This window comes from Mandrillus leucophaeus, unplaced genomic scaffold (genome assembly GCF_000951045.1).
Source record: "Mandrillus leucophaeus isolate KB7577 unplaced genomic scaffold, Mleu.le_1.0 Scaffold829, whole genome shotgun sequence".
NCBI classification, from domain to species: domain Eukaryota; kingdom Metazoa; phylum Chordata; class Mammalia; order Primates; family Cercopithecidae; genus Mandrillus; species Mandrillus leucophaeus.
Window position 1 is genome coordinate 697211 of NW_012109019.1, and position 23526 is coordinate 720736.

General features: G+C 39.2%; 1 protein-coding gene across 1 annotated transcript in view; it reads left to right on the forward strand.

Moving 5' to 3' along the window:
- Positions 1 to 6: 6 nt before the first annotated feature.
- The window catches only part of ABHD5 (abhydrolase domain containing 5), a 29187-nt gene continuing 5667 nt past the window's right edge, over positions 7 to 23526 (forward strand). The window contains exons 1-4 of the mRNA XM_011968084.1: positions 7 to 112; positions 7595 to 7680; positions 10546 to 10918; positions 20399 to 20553. Coding sequence (XP_011823474.1) covers positions 66 to 112; positions 7595 to 7680; positions 10546 to 10918; positions 20399 to 20553 — 661 coding nt within the window. The 5' untranslated portion in view covers positions 7 to 65. The remainder of the gene's footprint in view (positions 113 to 7594; positions 7681 to 10545; positions 10919 to 20398; positions 20554 to 23526) is intronic.

A 23526-nucleotide genomic window follows, 5' to 3' on the forward strand; every position in this document is an offset into this window, starting at 1 on the left:
CCTGTCCCAGTGCGGCCGGCGGGCGGTGCCCAGCAGACCCTGCACCTGACTGCGAGGCGCGGGAAATGACCGGGTGTCTCTGTCAGCCTCCTAGCGCGGCTTCCGTCTGCAGGTACTACCTGTGCTCTGTCCAGCCTCGGCCGCTGGGCGATCTTTCCCGTGGCCGTGGGAAGGGGCGGCGCTTCCTTGGGGGGGTATTAGAGGCCCGAATTCGCCCGGGAAGCGGCGGGAGGGCAGGGGTGCCGAGAAGGGGGGAGGGGAGAAGAAGTTAGGGAAGTGGGTGTATGGCTGTGGGTTTCAGATACTTCACAGAAAGAAAGCCCTTAAGATAGAGATACCACGTTCAAATGTGATAATTCATCTTTCGAATAAAGGTCTTTGGCTTGCAAGCTCCACTGTCCCTTATTTATTTGCGCTTCTGGGATTATTCTGGTTTTACTGGCTAAGTGTGTGTTGCATGTGCCTTAGAAGAACACACATAATGTATAGGAAACTGGAAGTTGGAGGGCAGATGTCTAATCTGAAACTTTTTGATATACAGGTGTAGTGAGTTTATTCTTTTCTACACCTAAATGACTTCTTGCATTTGTTAGTAGAAGAATAGTAGTTAATGAGTGGAATAATTGTTATGGAGATTATTGCCTTGTTTCTCAAGACCTGTCATTTATATTGGAAAGTAAACTTCCCCCATATATATTTAATTTTTTGACATCAGTTCTACTTCAGACCTCTGGAGAAATTTGCCTAGGAAGCATAACCTAAATGATAGAATATGGAGTACCATGAAGACAGGGATATTTGGAAAGATGTCATGGGGAAAAATTGTGAAATATTAGAAACGAAGTTATTCTCTTGAGTTTTGTTTATTTGTTGAGGTTTGTTGATGAACTTCCTCGTTGCATTGAGGTGAAATGTTGAATGTTATGTGGACGCAAGTAGGAACCTGATTGGTAGGTTGTGTTCTCATCTGGTTTGTCACAACATTTTTGACTCTTGACAATACTTTCAGGTGGACTCTTTGGTTTTGATGTAGTGGGGCCTGGGAGTCCAGGACAGAATCGTGAAAGGGTTTTATGGCTTAGAGTGATGGTTGGAGGTCATTGGAGGTAGATGATTAAAAAATCCTTAGCAGCTGATTAGCCAGTTTCTAGACAGAAGTGGGCTTCCCTGGTATTCTTGGCAATATGCTTTAGCGGTGTCTAGGGACTATCCCTAGAAGTGATCCTGTGAAGTCCAAGGTTGACCCTGTGTGCTGGATGTTATTGTTCCCATTTTGCAGTTGAAACTACCACTGGAAGGGCTGCTGACAGTCTGCCAGCAAGTAGCAGGGCTGGAGTGGAACCCTTTCAGGTGTCTGGATTTAAGATGCTTACCCTGTATCTCTGCTGCCTGTCACTGGAATTGGGACTCGTGGGATGTCTGGCTCTTATTTTGAATACAGTTCCCTAACCTTAAAACATTTGAGGTTTAGATAGGGAGATGACATTAACAAAGGAAAGTTTTAAAATGGTCATCTGATGGCTTTTTGAATATGATTCTTGTCCTTTACTTTGTGGCACTTAGTGAAGACAGGCATACTGGGATCCATTTTGCTTTCACAACCCCTTTCAGCTGCAGAACAGTTGAGAAAGCTAAAAGTGATGAGAGTAGAGTAGACTTCTGTGAATTGCTTTAAGTTATCCTAGAGAATGATTAAGTGACAATTGAGTTGAGAGGAAAGCTGTCACAGAATTGCCCAGTTGCAGGGTAGACCATAAAAGAGGTGATTTGCAGTTGTGCGCTGGAGTTGATTTGTACCAGCAAGCCATTGCTAAATTTTCAGGAATTTTGCCAACCGTTGGCAGCTTGAAATTGGCCATGGTGGGAGTATTTACGCCATGGAAATCATCAAATGCTATAAATAAAGTATAAATAAGGGATTTTTCTCTCCCCTCCCTGCTTCAGTCTGTTTGCTAGCTCCCCTCTGGGTTTACATTAGACTGTGAATGTAGGTCTTTGCCTTGGAGATAGGAGAGTGGATTTCTCTATCTAATCTTTTTAAAAACTGGCAAGATATGTGCCTTTCTGCTGCCTTCTCTCCTTCCCAAACCTTTGCCACCTGACATCTTAAAAATCACAAAACTTTTCACTGCCGCATCCCAATGACCTTCTAGTTTTTTCAGTACTTCTTCTTGGGTCCTTTTTGGTGTTTGTTACTGTAATGATAGCTACTACTATTTGAAACTCTTATTAGACATTCTAGGTCTTAATGACATTTTGCCTTTTATCTTACCTGAGAGCAACAATACTTTTATTCATTTCTCCCTTTTTTTTTCATTCTCTAAATGTAGTCATTTTCCAGGATTCTGTCATCACCCTTGTTTTTATTTTTTGTCTTGTTTACTTAAACTCCTTGAACTATCTCGTCTGTGGAGATGACTCAGATCTCATTTTCTTTCTGGAGTCCTCTTCTGTACTCTGGTAATGTTTCTAATTGTCAGATGTTTGTGACTGATTCCTCAAATTTAACATGTCCAGACCATGATCTTATTTTTACCTTCCTGCTCCTAAACGATATAAAAAGCTCAGTTCTTCCTCTTGAAACATTATATTGGCTTAAACATTGCCTTGACGAATTGTTAGGTTTTTAGTCTAATCTCATGGTTCTGTAATTCCCACTCCTGATTGTGAGTTATTAAAAAAAAAATCATGTGGTGAGATGATTCATTAAAACTGATTGTTCAGTTTGAGACCTAGGATTTTTAGTTTTTTTCTCTTTATTATCTAGTGAATGAACTTATTTTAGAACTGATGCAAAGAAATGTAACTCACTTGTTAAGTAGACTACACATGAGGCTTCTTCAAGTGTGTTTGATAATGAGGTCATATAAGTGACTCTAAAATGGTTTGTTTACTGTGTGAAGGAAGGTAGGAAACAATGGGGAGATAAGTGTTACCAGCACATGACTTGTCTAAAACACTTATACTACCACTCTGTGTCTTTAAAAGTTACAGGTTAGAAATGGGTGGGGGGGCAGTTAAAAGAAAATTAATTAGTGTGTTAACATATATTAGAGGGCCTGGGTTGTCGTTGATAATTTGAATCACTTAAGTATCATTTATCCAAAATAAAATGGCATGTTAGTCACTTAAATTGTAGCTGTATGAGACCATATTCTTTTTTTTTTTTTTTTTTTTTGGAGACAAGTTCTTGCTCTGTCGCCCAGGCTGGAGTGCAATGACACAATCATGGCTCATTGCAGCCTCAACCTCCTGGGCTCAAGCAATCCTGCCATCTCAGCAACTTGCCCTCCAGCCCCCGTATTCCCCCTCCAGGTTGCTGGTACTACAAGCATGTGCCAGGCGGCTGGTCTTGACCTCCTGACTGAGCTCAAGCAATCCTCCCACCTCAACCTCCCAAAGACCTCTTTTTTCTTTTCTTTTTCTCCTTCCCAAGAATGGAATTTAAAAAGTAAATTCCCAAGAAAGGTCTTTATTTACCCAGGTGTTACAGTTTCCAATTTGGAAGTTTTTAGTCATTGGTTGAGGAAGTATCTCAGATAAATATAAGTGTAAATATAAATAAATATATATATATTCATACCTGTAATTAATTTGGATATTTATAATAAAAATCAAAGCCTCATGGTTTCTTTAAATGAGATAGAATACTGTGCTTAGGTTAGTTTATCAAGAGCAATAATAAGTTTATATGATTTTTCTCTCTCAGCTGTACTAGAATAGGAATGGAGGCCATTTTAAACAAAATTTTAATATAATGAAATCCTCTTTACTTATAACCTAATTAGAAATGTTATTTAAGTGACCAAGAGTGTGTGGAAACTGGCCAGATTTCTGCATATTTTCTTCAGAATCTTTGAAACCTCTTTCACTGTTTCATAATATTTATAGATTGTGCAATTCAGGTTTGGTAACAGTATAGATAGTCAGAGATGTTAAAGAACAAAACAGAGATTACCAGGAAACTTAAGTGTTGGTGGTATAGGGTATAAGTACAATGTAATTTTTTTTTAACAGATTAGGTAAAAAGTTAATGGAAAGAGTGGTGTCTCTCACTCAGGATGCTTAAAGTCAGATTCTTAGGTAAAATATACTCTATTAAAATATGTTAAGCACATCTTACTTGGCTTTCCTTAGAATTGTCACCTCTGATGTGATCTTTTATAACTTTTCTTACTCAAAAGTCTACTTACTAAAAAGATTCTCAGTTTACACTACAATGGTTATAAAACAAGGATCCCTTTTTGTTTTGTTTTGTTTTTGTTTCTGTGATTAGATAGATGCTTTAGGCCTTGTATCCTTTGCCTTGCTAATAAGGTAAGTGCCCAACTGATGGGGCTGTGTAGAAAACTTTTTGGCTTGCATTGGTAAGCTTTCCCCATGTCATAGATGCTTACTATTAGAAAGCTATAGTTCCTGTGGTGAATGGCTTTTCTTTGTATTATAGTTGACACTTTGGTCACTGTTGAATTTAGGCCTCAGTGATGGATGATAGTGTTTATTGCTTATCTCCTTAAATAAAACAGAGAAGTTAGGTTTTGCTTTTCTATTTATTTTCCAAAGCTATGAGGAAAAGGCATTGAATCTAGTTTACTGTTTTATAGGTGGTCTATGTGAATTTAGTTTTTACCTTGAATTTTGTGACCTCAGAAGAATGGCAGGATATCTGACAAGCTTCAGTCCTGTGTCCTTAGTTCCAGTCTTCTATATATTTAAACCTAGGAATGCTGAACAACACTGAATGACATAGGATTCCACTGGGGAGGGGGCAAAGGGTCTCTTTGAAGGTGAGATTACTTTACCCCAAAGACAGGAGGTAGAGTTGGATGGGTAAGTTTTAGAGGGTTGAAGCAATAGAGGTTGCAAGGTAAGGTATGGGACCTTTGAACAAACAGGAATCAACTAAAGGATGGAAAAGATAGGCCCTTGCTTTTTACTCATTGGATGTGTTCCTTGGAGCCTATTATATGTATAACACTTAATCCTGTAGAGTGTCTCAAAGAAGTAGAGGATAGTTTCTGTAAAACATTTAACCATCTGGTTAAAGTAAAACTGGACAGAAACATCAGGGCTTAGGGGAAGAGTGCTGTCTTTACAATTCCATTAAGGGTGAGAATATCTTGCTATGTTTTGTTAAATATATATTTTTCTGTTAGGAAAAAACCCACTTTAAAAAAATCACCTGTTTTGATGAAGATGCTTCTTTGAAAACCTGAAAAGAGTTGGTGCCTCTTCTTATGGTTGAAGATGTAATTTTTTAGTATAAAATGTAATGTAAGCTTACAAGCATGAAAACATGTTTTGCCCTTTCTCTGAGTTGAGCTGGTCACTAGGAGGGAAATCCATGGACAGACAGTCCCATTTTTTGAAAGCTGGTTTTGTGGTAAGTGGTAAGTTGATGGAGGTAGGCATGATTCTTCCATTACAGGCTGGTATGTAACTTTTTAAACTCTGGTGCTTTGTACATAGTAGGTATTCAGTGTCTGAATTATTTCTTGAATGTTGTTTCTTAAAAAAAGCATCCTTTTTAAATGCAAAGAATGTATTTGTGTTTTCTTTGCCCCAATTTGTCTGTGATATCAGTTGGAGCAATAGTAGATTATACTTCATTTCACTGTAATTTTTTTTTCAATTGACCTCTGATTCTCTCTGGCAAATAATTGTGATGTGGTTTGAGGGATGTTCGTTTAAGACAATGGATGAGATTGAGTTGTAAGTAATTTCATGTTGGTACTAGTTCATATTTTTATGGTTAAATATAGACCTAATGTCTGGTCAAGAACAAAAGAGCTTCACCTTAATGATAGTTTATTGTTTTTAACCTCTAAAAATCATGAGTTCTTTTATTTTAGTGGCCTGTGTATTAGTCCATTCTCATGCTGCTATAAAGAAGTACTTGAGACTGGGTAATTTACAAGAGCTGTGCAAAGCCATAGAGACACATAATCATGTGAAATTTTGGGAGCTATGAGGTACTGGAAAAAGTACAATGTATAAAAGAAAAGAAAAGATGGGATGGAGGTAGGCTGTGGATGGATTGCAAAGTACCTTTTGTGCAGGTCCAAGAAAATATAGACTTTATCCTGTAGGTAATGGACAACTCTTCAGACATTTTAAGGAAGGTAGTCATTTGAGAAAAAAGTACTTTGGAGTGGCTCAGAATCAAACTCAAATCTCTGCTTGTGTCACTTACTTACTAGCTGTATACCCTTGGACTTGGTGCTTAACATTTCTGAACTTCAGTTTTTACATCTATGAAATGGGGATAATTTGGACTGAGATCTCCTGGATTGTGAGTGACTTAATCGTTCAGCAAACATTATTTATTGAGTACCTGTTATACATAATAGCCAGATAAATTCTACAGGGAAGGGAAGTATTGTAGGATGAATGTACAAAGGTTAGAAAGCTGGGTGTTGGATCACAACACTTCCAAAACTTAACATATTTTCCTACTCACACCTATTCTAACCCTTGTGTTGTCTGTCATTATAGTGGTACCCTAAGAGAGACGCCTGGGAATCCTTATTATACCTTCTTTATATCCAACCAATTATGAAATCCAACCTGTTTTCCTTTTTAAATATTCTGTGACTACATCTTCTTATCTCTATGCCTGTTGCCAAAGCCTTGGATTGGGCCCTTACCTCTCATCTGGACTCTGCAGTAGTTTACTTTTCCTCTTCTAATTCATTTCTTTTTCATCAGAGAGTTCTCATTTTAAATAATACCAGCCATGTACCCAGCCCTTGCTAACTGTCAAATGACTGCTGAAGCTCTACATTATGTCAGGTTATTACAATAAGCTTTTGGTTTGTAGCTGCCAGGCCAGGAGTTGAGGCTCACCCTCTCCTTTGTTGGCTACAAGCAAAGTATGTCAGCTGCAGTCCCCCCAAGCCTTTCCTCACTAGTTGCCTCAGATCTGCGTCCTTGTTCTTTGTTGTGCTGTCTTCCAATGGATGCTTTGGTCATTCTATTCATCTACTGTTTGCTGAAACCCAAAGCTTTTTTGTATTTCTATTAACAGTTAACCAGTTCACCCCAAGGAGATTGTACACAGTCCAGCCCCTGACATTTGTGTTAGGGGTATGTTACTACTCATATGAGATTTGAAGCCTTTTTTTCCCCCAAATATGATAGATCTCAGATTTTAATAAGGCGTCTCTTTTCTCAACCCCTATAGAGGTACCTTTTATATTCACTGTGAAACTGTCATTCAAATGAATCTACTCCTGGTCTTTAACTTTTTTTGCACTTCTACTCTAATAAGAGGCTGTCTTGCAGTGGGGAGGAATGTATTTTTTGTGTTTTCTTGTTCTGCCCATTTTATCTTCTTTTTGTTTATTTGGAATCTGACTATCCATGAATAAGGTAGACTTTGAGATCTACTTGTAAGTACACAGACTGAAGTTGAATATCTGTATCCCAGTACTTACCACCATGTTTTGTGCATGTTAGGTCACTTTTGTCACACATAGCTTCACCATCATACAGGTAGTAAATTTCCTGTGCTGCCTTTCTTCTGTGCATGTGACAGTTGGTAGTTGAGAAGAGCATGAACTTACCTATTTGTATTTTGTTTTTGGTGCTCTAGGTCAGGATGGCTAACTGGCTGGCTCCCTACGTGGTGCCCTACGTCTACATTACACCTTAAAGAAGCTGAAGAGAAGATGTTAAAATGTAAGGCTTTCTTCTTGTAAGTTAAATGAACTGTGTACTAAGATAGGTCCGATATATCTCACTGCCCTGAAACTAGAGGTAAGATTTTGTGGTGTGTTCATTGTCAGCAAGATAACTTTTTTCCTTTTCCTTGTCATTAGAAAGTACAGAAATGAATGTTGGGGGCTGGCAGGTAGGAGTTCTAAAACTTTTTGGTCTTGGGCCCCTGTTATACTCTTGAATTAGTAAGGACCCCAAGGAGATTTGTTTATGGGCTTATTATCAATATTTACCATTTCTAATTCAATTAGAAATTAAAATTGAATAATCAAAAATGTTTATTAATTTCTTTAAAAATAATGGTAACAAACCCATTACAGATTAAAATAAAGTTTGTACCAAAAAAACAAATAAATACTTTCCAAAAAATATGTAATGAGAAGAGTAACATTGTTTACATGTTTACAAATCTCTTTTATATCTAGCTTGACATAAGGTTGCTGCTTCTGCTTTCAGTCTGATGGGTAATCACATATGTGACTTCTGGAAGACTGTATACCTACTAGAGAATGAGAGTGAAAAATATAAAGTCTTAGTATTATAAGTATTATGATGAAAATAGTTTTGACTTCCTGGATCCCCTCAAAGAGTCTCAGGGACACCCCCCTGACTATGCTTGAGACTATGCTTTGAGAACAGATTCTAGGTGTTTCAGAGCATGCAGCCTTGTATAGTGAAAGTACTAGACTGGACCCAGGTAACTTGGTCTAGGCCCAGATCTGCCACAAAATCTTGGAAAAGTCACTTTGCTGAGCTTCTTATTTCTTGTAAAATGAAGGGGTAGGATTTTTGTAAAATGAAGGGGTCTTTAGAATTCCTTCTAGTTCTAACATTCTAGGATTCTGTATTTATAGTGGTGTGGAAGCCCTTTTTTTTCCTTCTTATGAGCACTAAAATTTATCCAAACTTGTACCATCAGGGCATTCCAAGGTATCTGTGGGTATAGTTCTAAGCAGTGGTATTTATTGTGCAATTTTGTTTTGCTGATTCTACTTAAAGGAGTGGATTAAGTAGTACCGTTCACATTCATGTGTTATTTTTGTATGTAGGTGCAGATGTTTGTACATGTCTGTTTTTCATTCTCTTTACCAGTAATGGATTTGTTTGTGCATTTGAATGATTCAGGAGTCAGTGACCATAACTGTATATATCCTTAGGAAGGGATAATTAGCCATCTTACATGAATTTTTTTTTTTTTTTGAGACGGAGCCTTGCTCTGTTACCCAAGCTAGAGTGCAGTGGCACAATTTCAGCTCACTGCAACCTCTGCCTCCTGGGTTCAAGCAGTTCTCCTGCCTCAGCCTCCCGAGTAGCTGGGATTACAGGCACCTGCCACCATGCCCAGCTAATTTTTGTATTTTTAGTAAAGACAGGATTTCGCCATGTTGGCCAGGCTAGTCTCGAACTCCTGACCTCAGGTGATCCACCCGCCTCTGCCTCCCAAAGTGCTGGAATTACAGGCGTGAGCCACCACACCTGGTTATTACAGATTTTTAACATAATGAACTTTTATTCCATGTACTTGGGTAAACTTGCTCTCTACGAAACTGAGAAAGTTGTCATTGTGATTTACCAAAATAAAAAAATTCTTATCAGGAGATAAAAAGAGGTGCTAGATTCTCAATTCATGCATCTAACAAACATGTTGATTCCCTTCCTTTTGGTTCTAGGGATGCAAATAGGAATGTGAATTGGTCTCTGCTTATCAGACATGAAAGTAAGCTACTGTAGAATGAGTTATCTGATAGTTTTACAGATGGTTTTTATGGGAATACACAAGACGTATGTGTTCAAAATGCTGAAGTGGTTTGGCTTGGTACTTAAGCCAAAGTAGCCCCTTTTCTAAACTAATGGTATTTCCCCTAACTTGAGGGCATGTGCTCTGTTAATAATCTGAATGAATGTTAGGTTTCTTCTTTGCTGCCACTATATGGATACAAAACCTGAGATTATTTCTTTGGTTAAAAGGCAGAAACTCCTGTTTCTTCAGTGTTTTGTCTACTGTATATGAATATGCATAAATAATTAAGGGGTATATCTGAAATGCAGCTATTCAGTTGATAGTTAAATATAAGTGAATTTCAAATTTAATTTCATTTTTAGGCAATTTTTGGGAGTGTTTAAAGTATTTAGTCCCACAGCATTGAAGGTAAAAAAGAACTTTGATCTTTAAAATTGTGACTATTTGCTTTTTCTGGGAGATTACTAGAGTTGGACCCAAGTTACCTGGTGTGTCATGCTGAGGAGTTCCTACAATACTTTGTCAACTTTTTTTCTACTGAACTTTGAAATGACTTAATATTTCACTTATGTGTTTAATATAGATACCATTAATCCTTCCCTAAGTTCATGATTACTTTTAAAGGAAAAATGATGCCTTTGAGTCTGACTTCAACTCAAAGTTAACAAAAGAATACCACCTTGAAATTGTAGGACACTTGACAGTATTCTACAAATTGTCTGCAAAGCTGGAGACCTTAAAATAATGGATTCGGTGGCCACTAAGTTCCTGTTCACTTCTAGGAGTATAATACCCTCATTTGATAGATGTGGAAAGAAGTTAGAAGGTAATATGACTTGCCAAAGACCTTGACCACAGGTTACTTGAGTTTTGTCTGAGGTAGGTCTTTCCCCTTAGGTTTGAAACATAGTCATTTAGAGTTATTTACTTCAATAAAATGTGTACTTTTAAAAAATAGCTGGCAATAAAAGCTAAAATCATGAGATTGGATACTAGATGGTTTGTAATTTTTGATTGCTCTGAGAATGCTTCCCTTCTCAGAAGTAATAAAATGAAACAGAATTTCTTTTTTATGTTTTCATTAGGTGTCCCTTGCACATACAAAAAAGAACCTGTTCGTATATCTAATGGAAATAAAATATGGACACTGAAGTTCTCTCATAATATTTCAAATAAGACTCCACTTGTCCTTCTACATGGTTTTGGAGGAGGTCTTGGGCTCTGGGCACTGAATTTTGGAGATCTTTGCACCAACAGACCTGTCTATGCTTTTGACCTATTGGGTTTTGGACGAAGTAGTAGACCCAGGTTTGACAGTGACGCAGAAGAAGTGGAGAATCAGTTTGTGGAATCCATTGAAGAGTGGAGATGTGCCCTCGGATTGGACAAAATGATCTTGCTTGGGCACAACCTAGGTGGATTCTTGGCTGCTGCTTACTCGCTGAAGTACCCATCAAGGTAAGTGGTGGTGACAGAAGTGTGGGATTAAAACTGTGCTTCCAAGTACCAGACTCTAGTTCTCATCTTTGGTGGTTTTAGTGTCGAGCCTTACAAGGCAGACATTCTCTTAAAGGACCCTATAGACCACACCACAACTGATGACCAATATAGTAGCTGAAATAATCGTGTCAGATCTTCCTATTACATGTACTACATGTTAATAGGCTTGGGAAAGGGCTTTCTATTTGTTAAACTTAGAACTGTAGAAACTTTAATGTATAATTTTAAGCCACAAGTAAAAATTATTTGTTACTATTATCGTTAAATCTATGGATCCAGCAGGCTTTGTCTAATGTTTTCTATCTAAGTTATAGTAAGCTGTAAGGGGAAACCAGAAGGTTAGAAGATGTAGGTACTAGTGCTAGCTTTATGACTTAGAGCAAATCACTTAACATCTAACCTTTAGTTTTCTTTTATCTAAACTATAGAAAATATAACTTCATAGCATATATCCCAGGGTTTTTTATTATACCATACCCTAACCTTTCTCATTATAAAACATTGAATTAATGAATATTTGCTTCAAAGTCTTTCTAGTATCATCTCCTTTCTTTGTCTTTTTTTTTTTTTTTTTTTTAAGAGAGAGAATCTTGCTCTGTCACTGAGGCTGGAGTGCAATGGCGTGATCTTGGCTCACTGCAACCTCCGCCTCCCAGGCCCAAGTGATTCTTCTCGAGAGGCCTCAGCCTCTCGAGTAGCTGTGACTACAAGTGCATGCCACCACACTCAGCTAATTTTTGTAGTTTTAGTAGAGATGGGGTTTTGCCATGTTGGCCAGGCTGGTCTTGAACTACTGACCTCAGGTGATCCACCCCACTTGGCCTCCCCTCTGTGATCTGGTATGACAGACCTGAGCCACTGCACCCAGCCTCTTTCCTTATTTTTAAATGCTGTTTTCTATTATTCATGTTACTACTATGAGAGAAGGTCACATTTAAGTGCTAAGAAAACAGGAGAAACATTCATCTTTTGGAAAGAAACAACAAAAAATGAATATAGCATTTTTGTGTTGCCAGTGTATTTTTCCATTGGACTGATTTTTAAATCCAAATTTACAACTGATTTTGACTTTGAGGTCTGTGAGTGAGACATGGGATGATGGTCATTTCAGAGTCTCTGTGTATACCTATAAGATCGCCCCATTGCATAACTCTGGGTGTGTGTTCAACACAGAATTTGATGGGTGAAGCAGCAGCCCTGTGTCCCTGAGGTTCTCTTCCTCTGAAACAGCCACTTTTTCTCTATAGACTCTTTAAACTTTAGCATTTACACCTGATTTTTCTGATCTCATGGTCCTAGATGTGCTAGACAGTAATAGTCCTGTCAACTGGTGGACCTGTTCTTTAAAAAGAAACGCAAATTTTCTTCTCCTGGTTGGCATTTTGGGGTTACTTTCTTCCTTTTCTTTTCTTTTTTTTTTTTTTTGAGCCAGGGTCTCACTCTGTCGCCCAGGCTGGAGTGCAGTGGCGCGGTATCTCGGTTCACCACAACCTCCATCTCCCGGGTTCAATCAATTCTCCTGCCTCAGCCTCCCGAGTAGCTGGGATTACAGGAGCCTGCCACCATGCCAGCTAATTTTTGTATTTTTAGTAGAGACAGGGTTCTACCATGTTGGCCAGGCTGGTCTCAAACTTCTGACCTCAGGAGATCCACCTGCCTTGGCCTCCCAAAGTGTTGGGATTACAGGTGTGAGCCACCGCACCCGGCTGGGGTTACTTTCTTTTATTGTGTCTTACTGTTAGTGACAAACACCTATCTGCATTTATGGTGAAAGGAGAAGGAAGTGGATGCCTTTCTGGTACAAGTCAACAGGGCTATTTGTGGGAGTTGAACTTCCTTTGTTTTTTATCAGGTGTGTATTATGTCTGTGTCTGTCTTGTGGCATTTATTCTCTGGAGATGTGACTTGGAACTCTGCAGGCTAGACCTTGGTCATTAAACCCTAAGTCTTAGAATCCTGACCCTTCATAGCTCTCTACTGATAAGGTCAGTTGGTAAGAGTTTCAGTTGGTAAGAGTTTCATTTTCAATTGTGAACTGCTCTAAAGAAATAGGGGGTGAAGCTTCAGGGATTCAGAAGGGAATCAACACTTTAAAAACAGCTATAAAAGAGAATAGCAAAAGGTATCTAAAAACAAAGCTAGTGATTCCTGCATTGGATTGATTATATTTTAGAAAATGGTTTTTGAATGTTTGTGTCTAATGCTAGAAATAAAACTAGAGTACTGTATCAGGACCAAGAATCATAAGTAGTAGCAGTAGATGGATATGAGAATGCTTGAAATAATTAGCCTGTCTAAATTTGACTGGTTGCCAACAAAATTTTGAACTGTACGGAGTTTGTTGAATATTCAAATTTATATTCTTAACTGCATAAAACTTAAATTGTTAAATACAGGTTAATTTCAAAATAATGATGTTTTCTGGATTTTCAGATATCTCCAATCATGATTATGTCCAGTCAGTCAGAACACCATGGTTGGCACATAGTGGCTGCCTAGTAAATATTTCTTGAATAGGTGATTTTGAAAAAGAGAATTATAAGCTAAGTTCACCTTTTAGCTTACAATTTTTTGTTCTTTTCTCTGTTCTTCTCTTTCCATTTTGCACAGAAGTATCAAGAGATAAGAGCTGGTCATGTCATATCTTTCTAATTTATTTTTGGGAGAAAAATTAGTTTCAGATATGCAAGCATAAGCAGGCAAAGATTTCAGTTTTATGCCTTTTGCCCAGTTAATCTACATGTTAAGTTACTATGTCATAAAAACAGGTTACAGTGGAAATAAAGAGATCATTCTACATGTATGTGTGAGAGAAAGGTATTAGCATGTTTCTTCTAACATTTACACACATATATATGTATATATAACATACATGAATATTTTACAGAATTAAACAAATTGACCAGCCATTTAAACCAACAACTTTAGTTAGTTTAGAAGTGTGTTAAATCTACTAAATAAAAGTAAAATTTTATAGTTTATTTTTTCCCTATTCTAATAGACCAGATTAATACCCCATTGTAGCATATAATATAGGAAGGCTGGAATTAACAATCTCACGGGCTTCCCCTTCTCCCTTGCTTTTTTCCTTCATTGCTGTTCGGTATGGCTTCCCTGGAAAGCACTTCTCTTTAAATGGAGAGGACAGGGAAAAATGAGTAGCTCTTGTCTTTTCTGCAAGGTGCATCGTCTCCTTTAGTGCCCTTTGGTCTTGCTGTCCACGTGTTTATTCATATTACTAATAATGTTGCTTATATTTGTTAACTTTTTATTAAAAGGAATTTTTTTCTGCTTGATCCTGGTTGGGCAAATTTGTACAAATTTACATAGATGATCTGATAGTTAATAGTTCAGTAGACTCACAGATCCAAACATTAAACAGGATTAAACAGGACTGAGTACTATAAGTGTTCACCATTATAGCAAACTTCATATTAAGTGATGTTTAGTGTTTGGTGTGTCTTGAAGTTGGCATTCCCACTAAGCAGATGGGGTAGTTGTCAGGGTTGCCTTCTGTGTGATCTGGAATGTTTCACCTGAGCTGGAGAAGCTTCTTTGCAGCACACACATGCTTTCTCTGGTGCAACAGAGCAGTCCGCTTGGTATCAACAAACAGTTACCGAACTACATACTCAGTGCTCATCCAGCTTGCTTTTGATCCAGTAGCATTTTTATTATGCTGTCATGAGATTGAAATGAATCTTTGAGTTTCAGAAAGACTTTTGGTGGGAGTGGGGGGAACGCTAAGAGGAGGGAAAAAGTGGTCTGGAGATCAAATGAAATTCAGATCATTTCTTACACTCACTGTGCCTCTTTTGTCTCTCTTTTTTCTCGATAGTGGACTTTGAGAATGTTACTTTTTTTTTTTTGGAGATAGGGTCTTACTCTGTTGCACAGTCTGGAGTGCAGTGGCACAATCGTGGCTCACTGCAGTCTTGACCTCCTAGGCTCAACAATCCTCCCATGTAGCTAGTACTACAGGTGTGCCACCATGTCTGGGTAATTTTTTAAATTTTATGTAGAGATGGGGGGTCTCACTATGTTGCCCAGGCCGGTGTCAAACTCCTGGCCTGGAGTGATCCTCCGGCCTCCAAAACTGCCAGGATTACAGGCATGAGCCACCATACCCAGCTGATAATGTTATTTTGTTCTTTGCTTCCTCAGGTGTTGCAAATGTAATCTTTATTTTTTTCTTTTAAGTAAAATGACAGCTCCTTACTTTCTGTTTAATGCATGGAGGGAAAAAACACAAAAACAACATTGTTTTATTTGTTGGGACTTAGTGTTCCAAGCCATACCTACTTCAGTCTTTGTCTTTTATGGGCAGCTCCATTCTTCCGTTTGTTACTTTTATAGGACAGTTTGAGGAGAAGAATGAAAATGCCTAGTTTAATGCACTTGTTTAAGAAGGATTCTTACTCTAAAGAACAAATAAAAGCTGATCAATTTTTGCCAGCATTTGGATTACAGGCGTGAGCCACTGTGCCTGGTCCAGTTTTTCTCTTTTAATTTTCCTTTCCTTCTGGCCCCTGCTGCTCAGGACCCCATTAAAAAGACTATCTGTATTTTGAAGATATTTGTTATAAACTAAGGAAAAGGAGATTATAGAAACTTTAACTTAGAAAGTGTTTAGCAAAGAGATCTATTCTGAGTTACATTAGAGTAAGTTTTGACTAGTCTTTATTTCTCTAGTGAAAAGTTTTTATATAATTTTATCTTGAATACTTTTCTTTTGCCTGGCTCTGTCTTCTGATTGTACAGAATGGAGTTGAGCAATTTTTGTTGGCCCTCTGCTCTTCTAGGAAAAACTGTTCTACTTGATTCGAAGTTGAAGGTATTTATTTAGTTTTTTGTTCTCCAGGCCTTCCCTTTTCTCTCTCTGGTGGCTTGGAGCCAATGGGAAATACCTGGGGCTAACTTCATTTTGCAAATGCCTCCTTTGTGCATTGACTAGCGTTCTTTCTGATTATTTTCCTTAAATTCCTTTATACATTTTGATCCTAGGTCTGATTGTTCTCCTTTCTTTGCTGCTTTTTTTTTTTTTTTCCCCCTGAGACAGTGTCTTGCTCTGTTGCCCTGGCTGCAGTGCAGTGGCACGATCTTGGCTCACTGCAACCTCCGCCTCTGGGTTCAAGCAGTTCTCGTGCCTCAGCCTCCCAAGTAGCTGGGATTACAGGTGTGCACCACCACGTCTGGCTATTTTTTTGTATTTTTTGTAAAGACGGGGTTTCACCATGTTGGCCAGGCTGATATTGAACCCCTTGCCTCAAGTGATCCTCCTAACTCAGCCTCCCAAAGTGTTGGGATTACAGGCATGAGCCACCACGCCTGACCTGACTGTTGTTCTTGTTGCATTATTTCCGATTGGTGGCTGTCTTTAAATCTCATGAAGGTCAGGCTTATCTACCCTTGTTAGCATTTAGACGAAGTGAAATCAGGTCCCAGTGTGTTGGTACAGGTATTGTCCACTGCTTTGCCCTTAAGGGTGTACTCTGCTCACCATCTTCAAACTCAAGGCCAATTCTAATGACTAACGTTAAGAAGAATGCCTTTTTATATTTCAAAACTGATGAGCTGTTCTGTTGTTCCTGCTCTGCTGGTTCTTTATTTTTCTTGTGGTTTAAACCAGTCTCTGGTTCTTGACAAGGATGTCTAATAGGATGACTCGCATGTGCTGTCTGGTTGGACCCATTCTTTACCCTAAATGTGAACTAACAATCCCAGCAGGGAACCCTCTCTGGAATATTAAAGAGTAGAGTTTAGCTTATTATAGTTTAGATGTACATTAAAGCCCAGTAACTCCTATCAAATGAGGAGATAATATTTTTACTAGAAGTAGAGGTTAGAAGAGAGCCTGGGACCTTGGTCTGGTGCAACGTTGTAGTCACCTGTGATCAAGCTCTTCTGAAGAATAAATACCTGTCTTTCCATGTTCCCTGGAATAAATTCTACTCTTGTAGTCTTCCTATTCTTGCTACTGTAACTAGCTTACATTTACTGAATATTTACCTTTTGATAGCCACTAACCTGAGTGCTTTGCATGGTCTATCTTATTTAAAATACCTAAAACCAAAAATAAGGAACAATTATTTTCTGGGGTTTTTACATGTAGTAGAAGCAGATGATATATAACTACAGTTAACTACAGATTAGATGTTGTAGAGTTTTAAAAAATTATGTTCAAACTTTTTTTACTATAGCCCTTCTATATTGTTTGGATTAGAAAAATACAATTGTATCACCCCACAAAACTTGTTTCAGACACACATGCACACATATATTAATATAATTTTGTGGCCAGTATTCAATGCTTATGATTTATTTTTCTGTTCCAGACAGTATAATTTTATTTAGAAAAGACTAGACTGGTTGTTGACTATCTAAATGGATTTTGTTACTGAATAATGAGATTAATAAATAGGAGTGATGTTCTGATGTCATCTGGGGGACCAGAAAAATCAAGTTGGATATGCTTATGCTATGATTATACTTTATAAAATTTGTATATGCTTAATAGACTAGGACCAAAAGAAAACATGGAAAAGCATATTAACCCAAATGTTTGCCAAGCATCTGCCACGTGCTAAGCCTCATACTAGGTTATGAAGACATAGAACTGATCAATTGTAGGGACAGTAGAACTGAGCAATTGTAGGGACATTCACTCCTTTTCAAAAAGGAACTGAAAAGTCATCTGCCTTAGTATATATACTTTGCATACTTTGTTAAACTGGCATTTTCACCTAGGGATGAAATTTTGAAGATCATATTTAAAAGGCAAACCAGAACTAAGGCAAAAACAGTCACCTAGAGACAGATGAGACTTCTGTCAAGTTTTCCTTTGTCCTCCTGTTTTTGGGTTAGCAGGTCAGAAAGAGTTTAGAGCAGACTGAGCAAGATCCATTAACAAATTTGTGACAAAAATTTAACAATTGTTTAGGGTAGGGTATGTTTTAATGAAGAGTTCATTTTTCTCTTTGGGAAGTAAATCAATAGTGAATAATAGTGGCTGTTTCTTAACATGAATCTTTGCTGCTTTCAACTAGGTGGCTGTCTCGTTAGTTCCACTCATACCCGTTAGGCCTCTTCCTTCCCCTACCCCACATCTTATTGTGGGCTGTAATTAAAGGAATTTAGGGCCGGGTGCAGTGGCTCAGGCCCATAATCCCAGCACTTTGGGAGGCCAAGGTGGGTGGATCATGAGGTCAGGAGTTTGAGACCAGCCTGAGCAACATGGTAAAACCCCGTCTCTACTAAAAATACAAAAATTAGCTGGGCGTGGTGGTGCATGCCTGTAATCCCAGCTACTCAGGAGACTGAGGTAGGAGAATCACTTGAACCTAGGAGGCAGAGGTTGAAGTGAGCTGAGATTGCGTCACTGCGCTCCAGCCTGGGCGACAGAGTGAGACTCCATCTCAAAAAATAAAAAATTAAAAGGAATTTAGGAAGTGGTCAAAATATAAGAGATAGTCTTTGCCATTAAAAAACAAAGCAAAACACTCATTTCCAACCTCTTTCTGATACACTATTAGAAAATGTTCTCATATGAAATTTTTAGGCTGTGAAGGCATACTTCATAATTATATGAAACTCATTTATCACATATCTTCATACATCTTTATGGTTATAGTCTACATATGTTCTCAGTGCTGTGAAATCTAGAGTATACTATTAGGACCGACCTTGAGAGTTAATAAAGGTTAAGTTTTACCTTTACTAATATGTCTATCTTACGTTGACTAGCCTATTTTTAGAAAACAAAGCCTTCTGCCCAATTCCTTGTCAGCATCTGTTAGTATGCTGGAGTAGAGAAATGTGGGTTTCAGCCCTAGTTCTTTGTTAACTAATGTTATATACCAGAGCAGGTCGTGTAGTACATCTCAGCTTCCTTTTTATCTAAGATGAAAGATTGCACCCAATATTCTCTAAGGGACCATAGAGCTCTGTGCTCTAAAGCTTTCTGTCTGAAAAAAAGCAGTCAACAGTATGGACCTGTTACTAACTCATTCTTACGCATGCTGACAACAATAACAGAATAGATTTTATATGAGGAATAGTACCATCTGTGCCCATGTTTTAGTTTCTTTACCTTTCTGTTTCAGTTATAACTTAGGAAAGGGACTTTAGAGTCATTGTCAGTTTATCCTTGGGAGATTTTTGGCTGGCATTTCTTGGCTGGTTTGGTTACAGTTGAACATTGTATTGTTTCAGAAGGATCTTTGTACTTTGTTTAGAATCTTTATGATGTATAAAGTATGATGCAACTACATGGAAGTACTGCTGATAGTTCTGGTTTTCCTTCATTGGGAAGAAGTTTCATAAGATGGAAAAATTAAAATGATTAACAATAAGAAATAATTGTATATGAAGTTGTACTAAAGATTTTCTATCTCTTGGTCAATGAAAAAGAAAATTGGGAAAGAATTGGGAACAGAATCTAATGTTAGTATAGCAAGAAATCATGGATAAGGTAGATAGACGTGTTCTTTTTCAACAGTTCTAGAATCCCAAACTAAGGAGTGTTTTCAGTCCACATTACGTTATCCTCATGTTTATGAAAAGTTAATTTAAAGTACTTTTGAACCCACTTTAAGTCCTTAACTTCACTTAAATTTTTAGGATGGTTGATTCATAGGAGATAACTATTGTTGGTATCTGAGGCTATTTTATAAGAATGTGATATTGGGCCGGGCGCAGTGACTCACGCCTATAATCCCAGCACTTTGGGAGGCCGAGGCGGGCAGATCACGAGGTCAGGAGATCGAGACCATCCTGACTAACACGGTGAAACCCCGTCTCTACTAAAAATACAAAAAATTAGCCAGGCGTGGTGGTGGGCACCTGTCGTCCCAGCTACTCAGGAGGCTGAGGCAGGAGAATGGCATGAACCTGGGAGGCAGAGGTTGCAGTGAGCCGAGATCGCGCCACTGCACTCCAGCCTGGGTAACAGAGCGAGACTCTGTCTCAAAATAAAATAAGATAAAATAAAATAAAATATAGAAAATAAATAAATAAAAAAGAATGAGATATTGATCTTTGGCCATTTTTGCAGTGTCAGCCGTGATATAAATGGAACCATTGGATTTTTCTGAGTAGCCAGTGATCTACATCATCTCCCAGATTGTAACTTAAATAACAAATGCCCTTTTTTCTTTTTTTTAATAAACACACAGTTGTGTACTCTATACATCTTTTATTATCCACATTTAGATATATTAAAAATAAAGCCCTCTTTCTACCATACACCGCTTAGATCCTACTGAATCTCGAAAGTTTACACAGGATAACAGCATAATACGACCTGTTCCGCCATTAGTCTTTAACGTGAAGATTTTTGAAGGTGGTTCATTCTACCTTTGTTTTATAAATCATGCTAGCTCTTTATAGACTTAGGGTGATTTTACCAAATGAACTTAAATCTGTTCTTTCCCCCAACAGGGTTAATCATCTCATTTTAGTGGAACCTTGGGGCTTCCCTGAACGACCAGACCTTGCTGATCAAGACAGACCAATTCCAGTTTGGATCAGAGCCTTGGGAGCAGCATTGACTCCCTTTAACCCTTTAGCTGGCCTAAGGATTGCAGGACCCTTTGGTGAGTGCTTATGTTCTAGGAAAGCAAGATGTTTGTAGATTATCAGAAGAGAATTCACTATTGTTAGTCAAAATCTTAAAAAAAATCCTCAACCCTTACTTTTTCTCCTCTTCCTCTAATAAGTACCATGTCTTGCACAAAGATGAATGCAACTAGGCTCTTCTCCTCAAAGGGGACTCTTTATGTTGTAAACATTACAAATAATTAGCAAAGCAGAAAAGGAGGGAAATTGCTGAGGATGAGGTTAGTTAGTCCTCAACACTCTAAAAAAAGCCAGACAAGCAGAGTGTTTTGGGGAGGATATAAGGACCTCTGCTAGTCCAGGGCCTGGGAGAAGTGTAGCATGTTGCCTGTTGGCGAGCATTGGAGAACATTTGGCCAATTGATGATACCATTTGGTAGATCATAAAACCTGATTTGATTTACCCTGGGGGGGATAACAGGTACCACCACACTCACAGATTCTTCCCTTGTCTATGTCAGAATGTTGGAAAGATAAAGTTATTTTTTCCACAACATTTTAGGGACTCCTGATGTATATTTCTGGTCATATTTTGAGGCACGAATGTTTAGTCCCTGATTGACTTTTATTTGATTCTCAGCAGTTCTGTCTCAGCCCCATAGCCATGGGAATTTCCTTCCCCCATTGTCACAGATAATGATGTTCCGAACTTCTGCCTTTCCCCTGTACAACTTGTATGAGTTTGGAGTACTTTTAGTTGTAAGTAACTGAATACCCAAGTGGCTTAAATTATAAGGCCTTTTATTATTTCCTTAATAAGCAAACTGGAGATAGGTTTTAGCACTTGTTCTGGTTGCTTGCTCATTGATGTTAGGATTTGGGTCTGTGTCTGTGATTTTCTTGACTTTTTTCCTCATGGGGGTTTGATGCCTGCCATGGCATTAAGCATCATCTCACAAATCAGCACTCTGATTTGTGAGCAAAAAGAAAGAAAAGCATGGAAAATGGTCCTTGTCTCCATAATGCTTTGTCAGGGAAGAAAGTCCTCTCTGGAAGGCTCCAGCCAACCTCCCCTTATGACTGCGCCCTCCTAGTCCTTCCACCAGCAAAGAAGAAATTTCTGTGACGGACCAATCATGATTTGTTCCCAGGGCCTGCTTTCCTGGGCGCATTGCTGCCTAATTGATACTATAGAAAAGATGTGTTCTAACCAGGTGCTGTGGCTCACACCTGTAATCCCAGCACTTTGGGAGGCTGAGGTTGGCAGATCACTTGAGGCCAGGGTTCGAGACCAGCCTGGCCAACATGACAAATCCCCGTCTCTACTAAAAATACAAAAAAACTAGCCAGGCATGGTGACACACACCTGTAATCCCAGCTACTCAGGAGAAGAGGCTGAGGCACAAGAATTACTCAAACCTGGGAGGTAGATGGAGGTTGTGGTGAGCCAAGGTTGTGCCACTGTACTCCAGCCTGGGCAACAGTGCAAGACCCTGTCAAAAAAAAAAAAAAGAAAGAAAGAAAGGAAAGATGGGTTCTGTTAGCAAGAAAAGAGAAGAGGCATGGGGGTATGGAGGAGGGTGTGGGATTAACTGTCATGCAGGTTACTGTAAATGCTGTTCCCTTTTGCCCACCCCTGGCCCTCCTTGCCCTAGTGCCTTCTCTTTGGATGGGGAGAGCAGTGGGACTGCAGGACTTAGAGGAGGGTATGGGGGTTGAATTGGTGACTGCACTTTACTCAGTGCTCTTACAGATGGCACATTTTGCCTACCTGCAGTCTTTCAGCCCTCCCCAGTAGAGCCACTCCTCAGTATGATCCTCCTCTGGTAAACTACTTAAGAGCTTCGTTTAATCTTTATAACCCTGAAATAGAAATAGATTTTACTAGATCACAGGTACACAAATAACAATTAGGGGAAAAGTAAAGTATGAAGAGAAGTTAGGAGAAGTGATGGGCAAGGGAGGACACCTAGGAGAGGCTCTTTAAAGCCATGCCCTCAGCCTCCCATTATTGCTTGCACTTGGGGGTGGGAAGGTGATGTAGAATCAACTGCATGAGAGAATTTCTTGGTGGAGCTGTGCAATTCATCACAGATGGGAAGAGAGGGCCAGTAGAGAAGTAAAGCCTTGCTGGAGTTAATGGGGTAGTGGTACCAGAAAGGGAGACCAGTCAGTCTCTGGGGCCTCAGAATGGAAAAATGTGACTAGAGGAAAGCTTCTGCTCTTCATCCTCTTTCCCTTGTGGGCCTTGCCCTGGGCTTTTTCTTTTTTTCTTTTCTTTTTTTTTTTTTTTGAGACAGAGTCTTGCTCTGTCGCCCAGGCTGGAGTGCAGTGGCGCGATCTCTGCTCACTGCAAGCTCTGCCTCCTGGGTTCATTCCACTCTCCTGCCTCAGCCTCCTGAGTAGCTGGGACTACAGGCACCTGCCACCACGCCCGGCTAATTTTTGTATTTTTAGTAGAGACAGGGTTTCACTGTGTTAGCCAGGAAGGTCTTGATCTCCTGACCTCGTGATCCGCCTGCCTTGGCCTCCCAAAGTGCTAGGATTACAGGCGTGAGCCACCGCGCCCAGCCTTTTCTTTTTTTTTTTTGAGACAATGTCTCGCTCTGTCACCCAGGCTAGGGAGTGCAGTGGTACGATCTTAGCTCACTGCAACCTCCACCTCCCAGGTTCAAGCGATTCTCCTGCCTCAGCCTCCCAAGCAGCTGGAACTACAGGCGCCCACCACCACGCCTGCCTAATTTTTTGTATTTTTAGTAGAGATGGGGTTTCATCATGTTGGCCAGGCTGGTGCTCCTGGACTCAAGTGATATTCCCTCCTCAGCTTCTCAAAGTGCTGAGATTACAAGCGTGAACCACCACACCCGGCCAATAGTAGATGATTTTTTACAAAACTTGAAAATAATTTCCGAGGCCGGCGCGGTGGCTCAAGCCTGTAATCCCAGCACTTTGGGAGGCCGAGATGGGCGGATCACGAGGTCAGGAGATCGAGACCATCCTGGCTAACACGG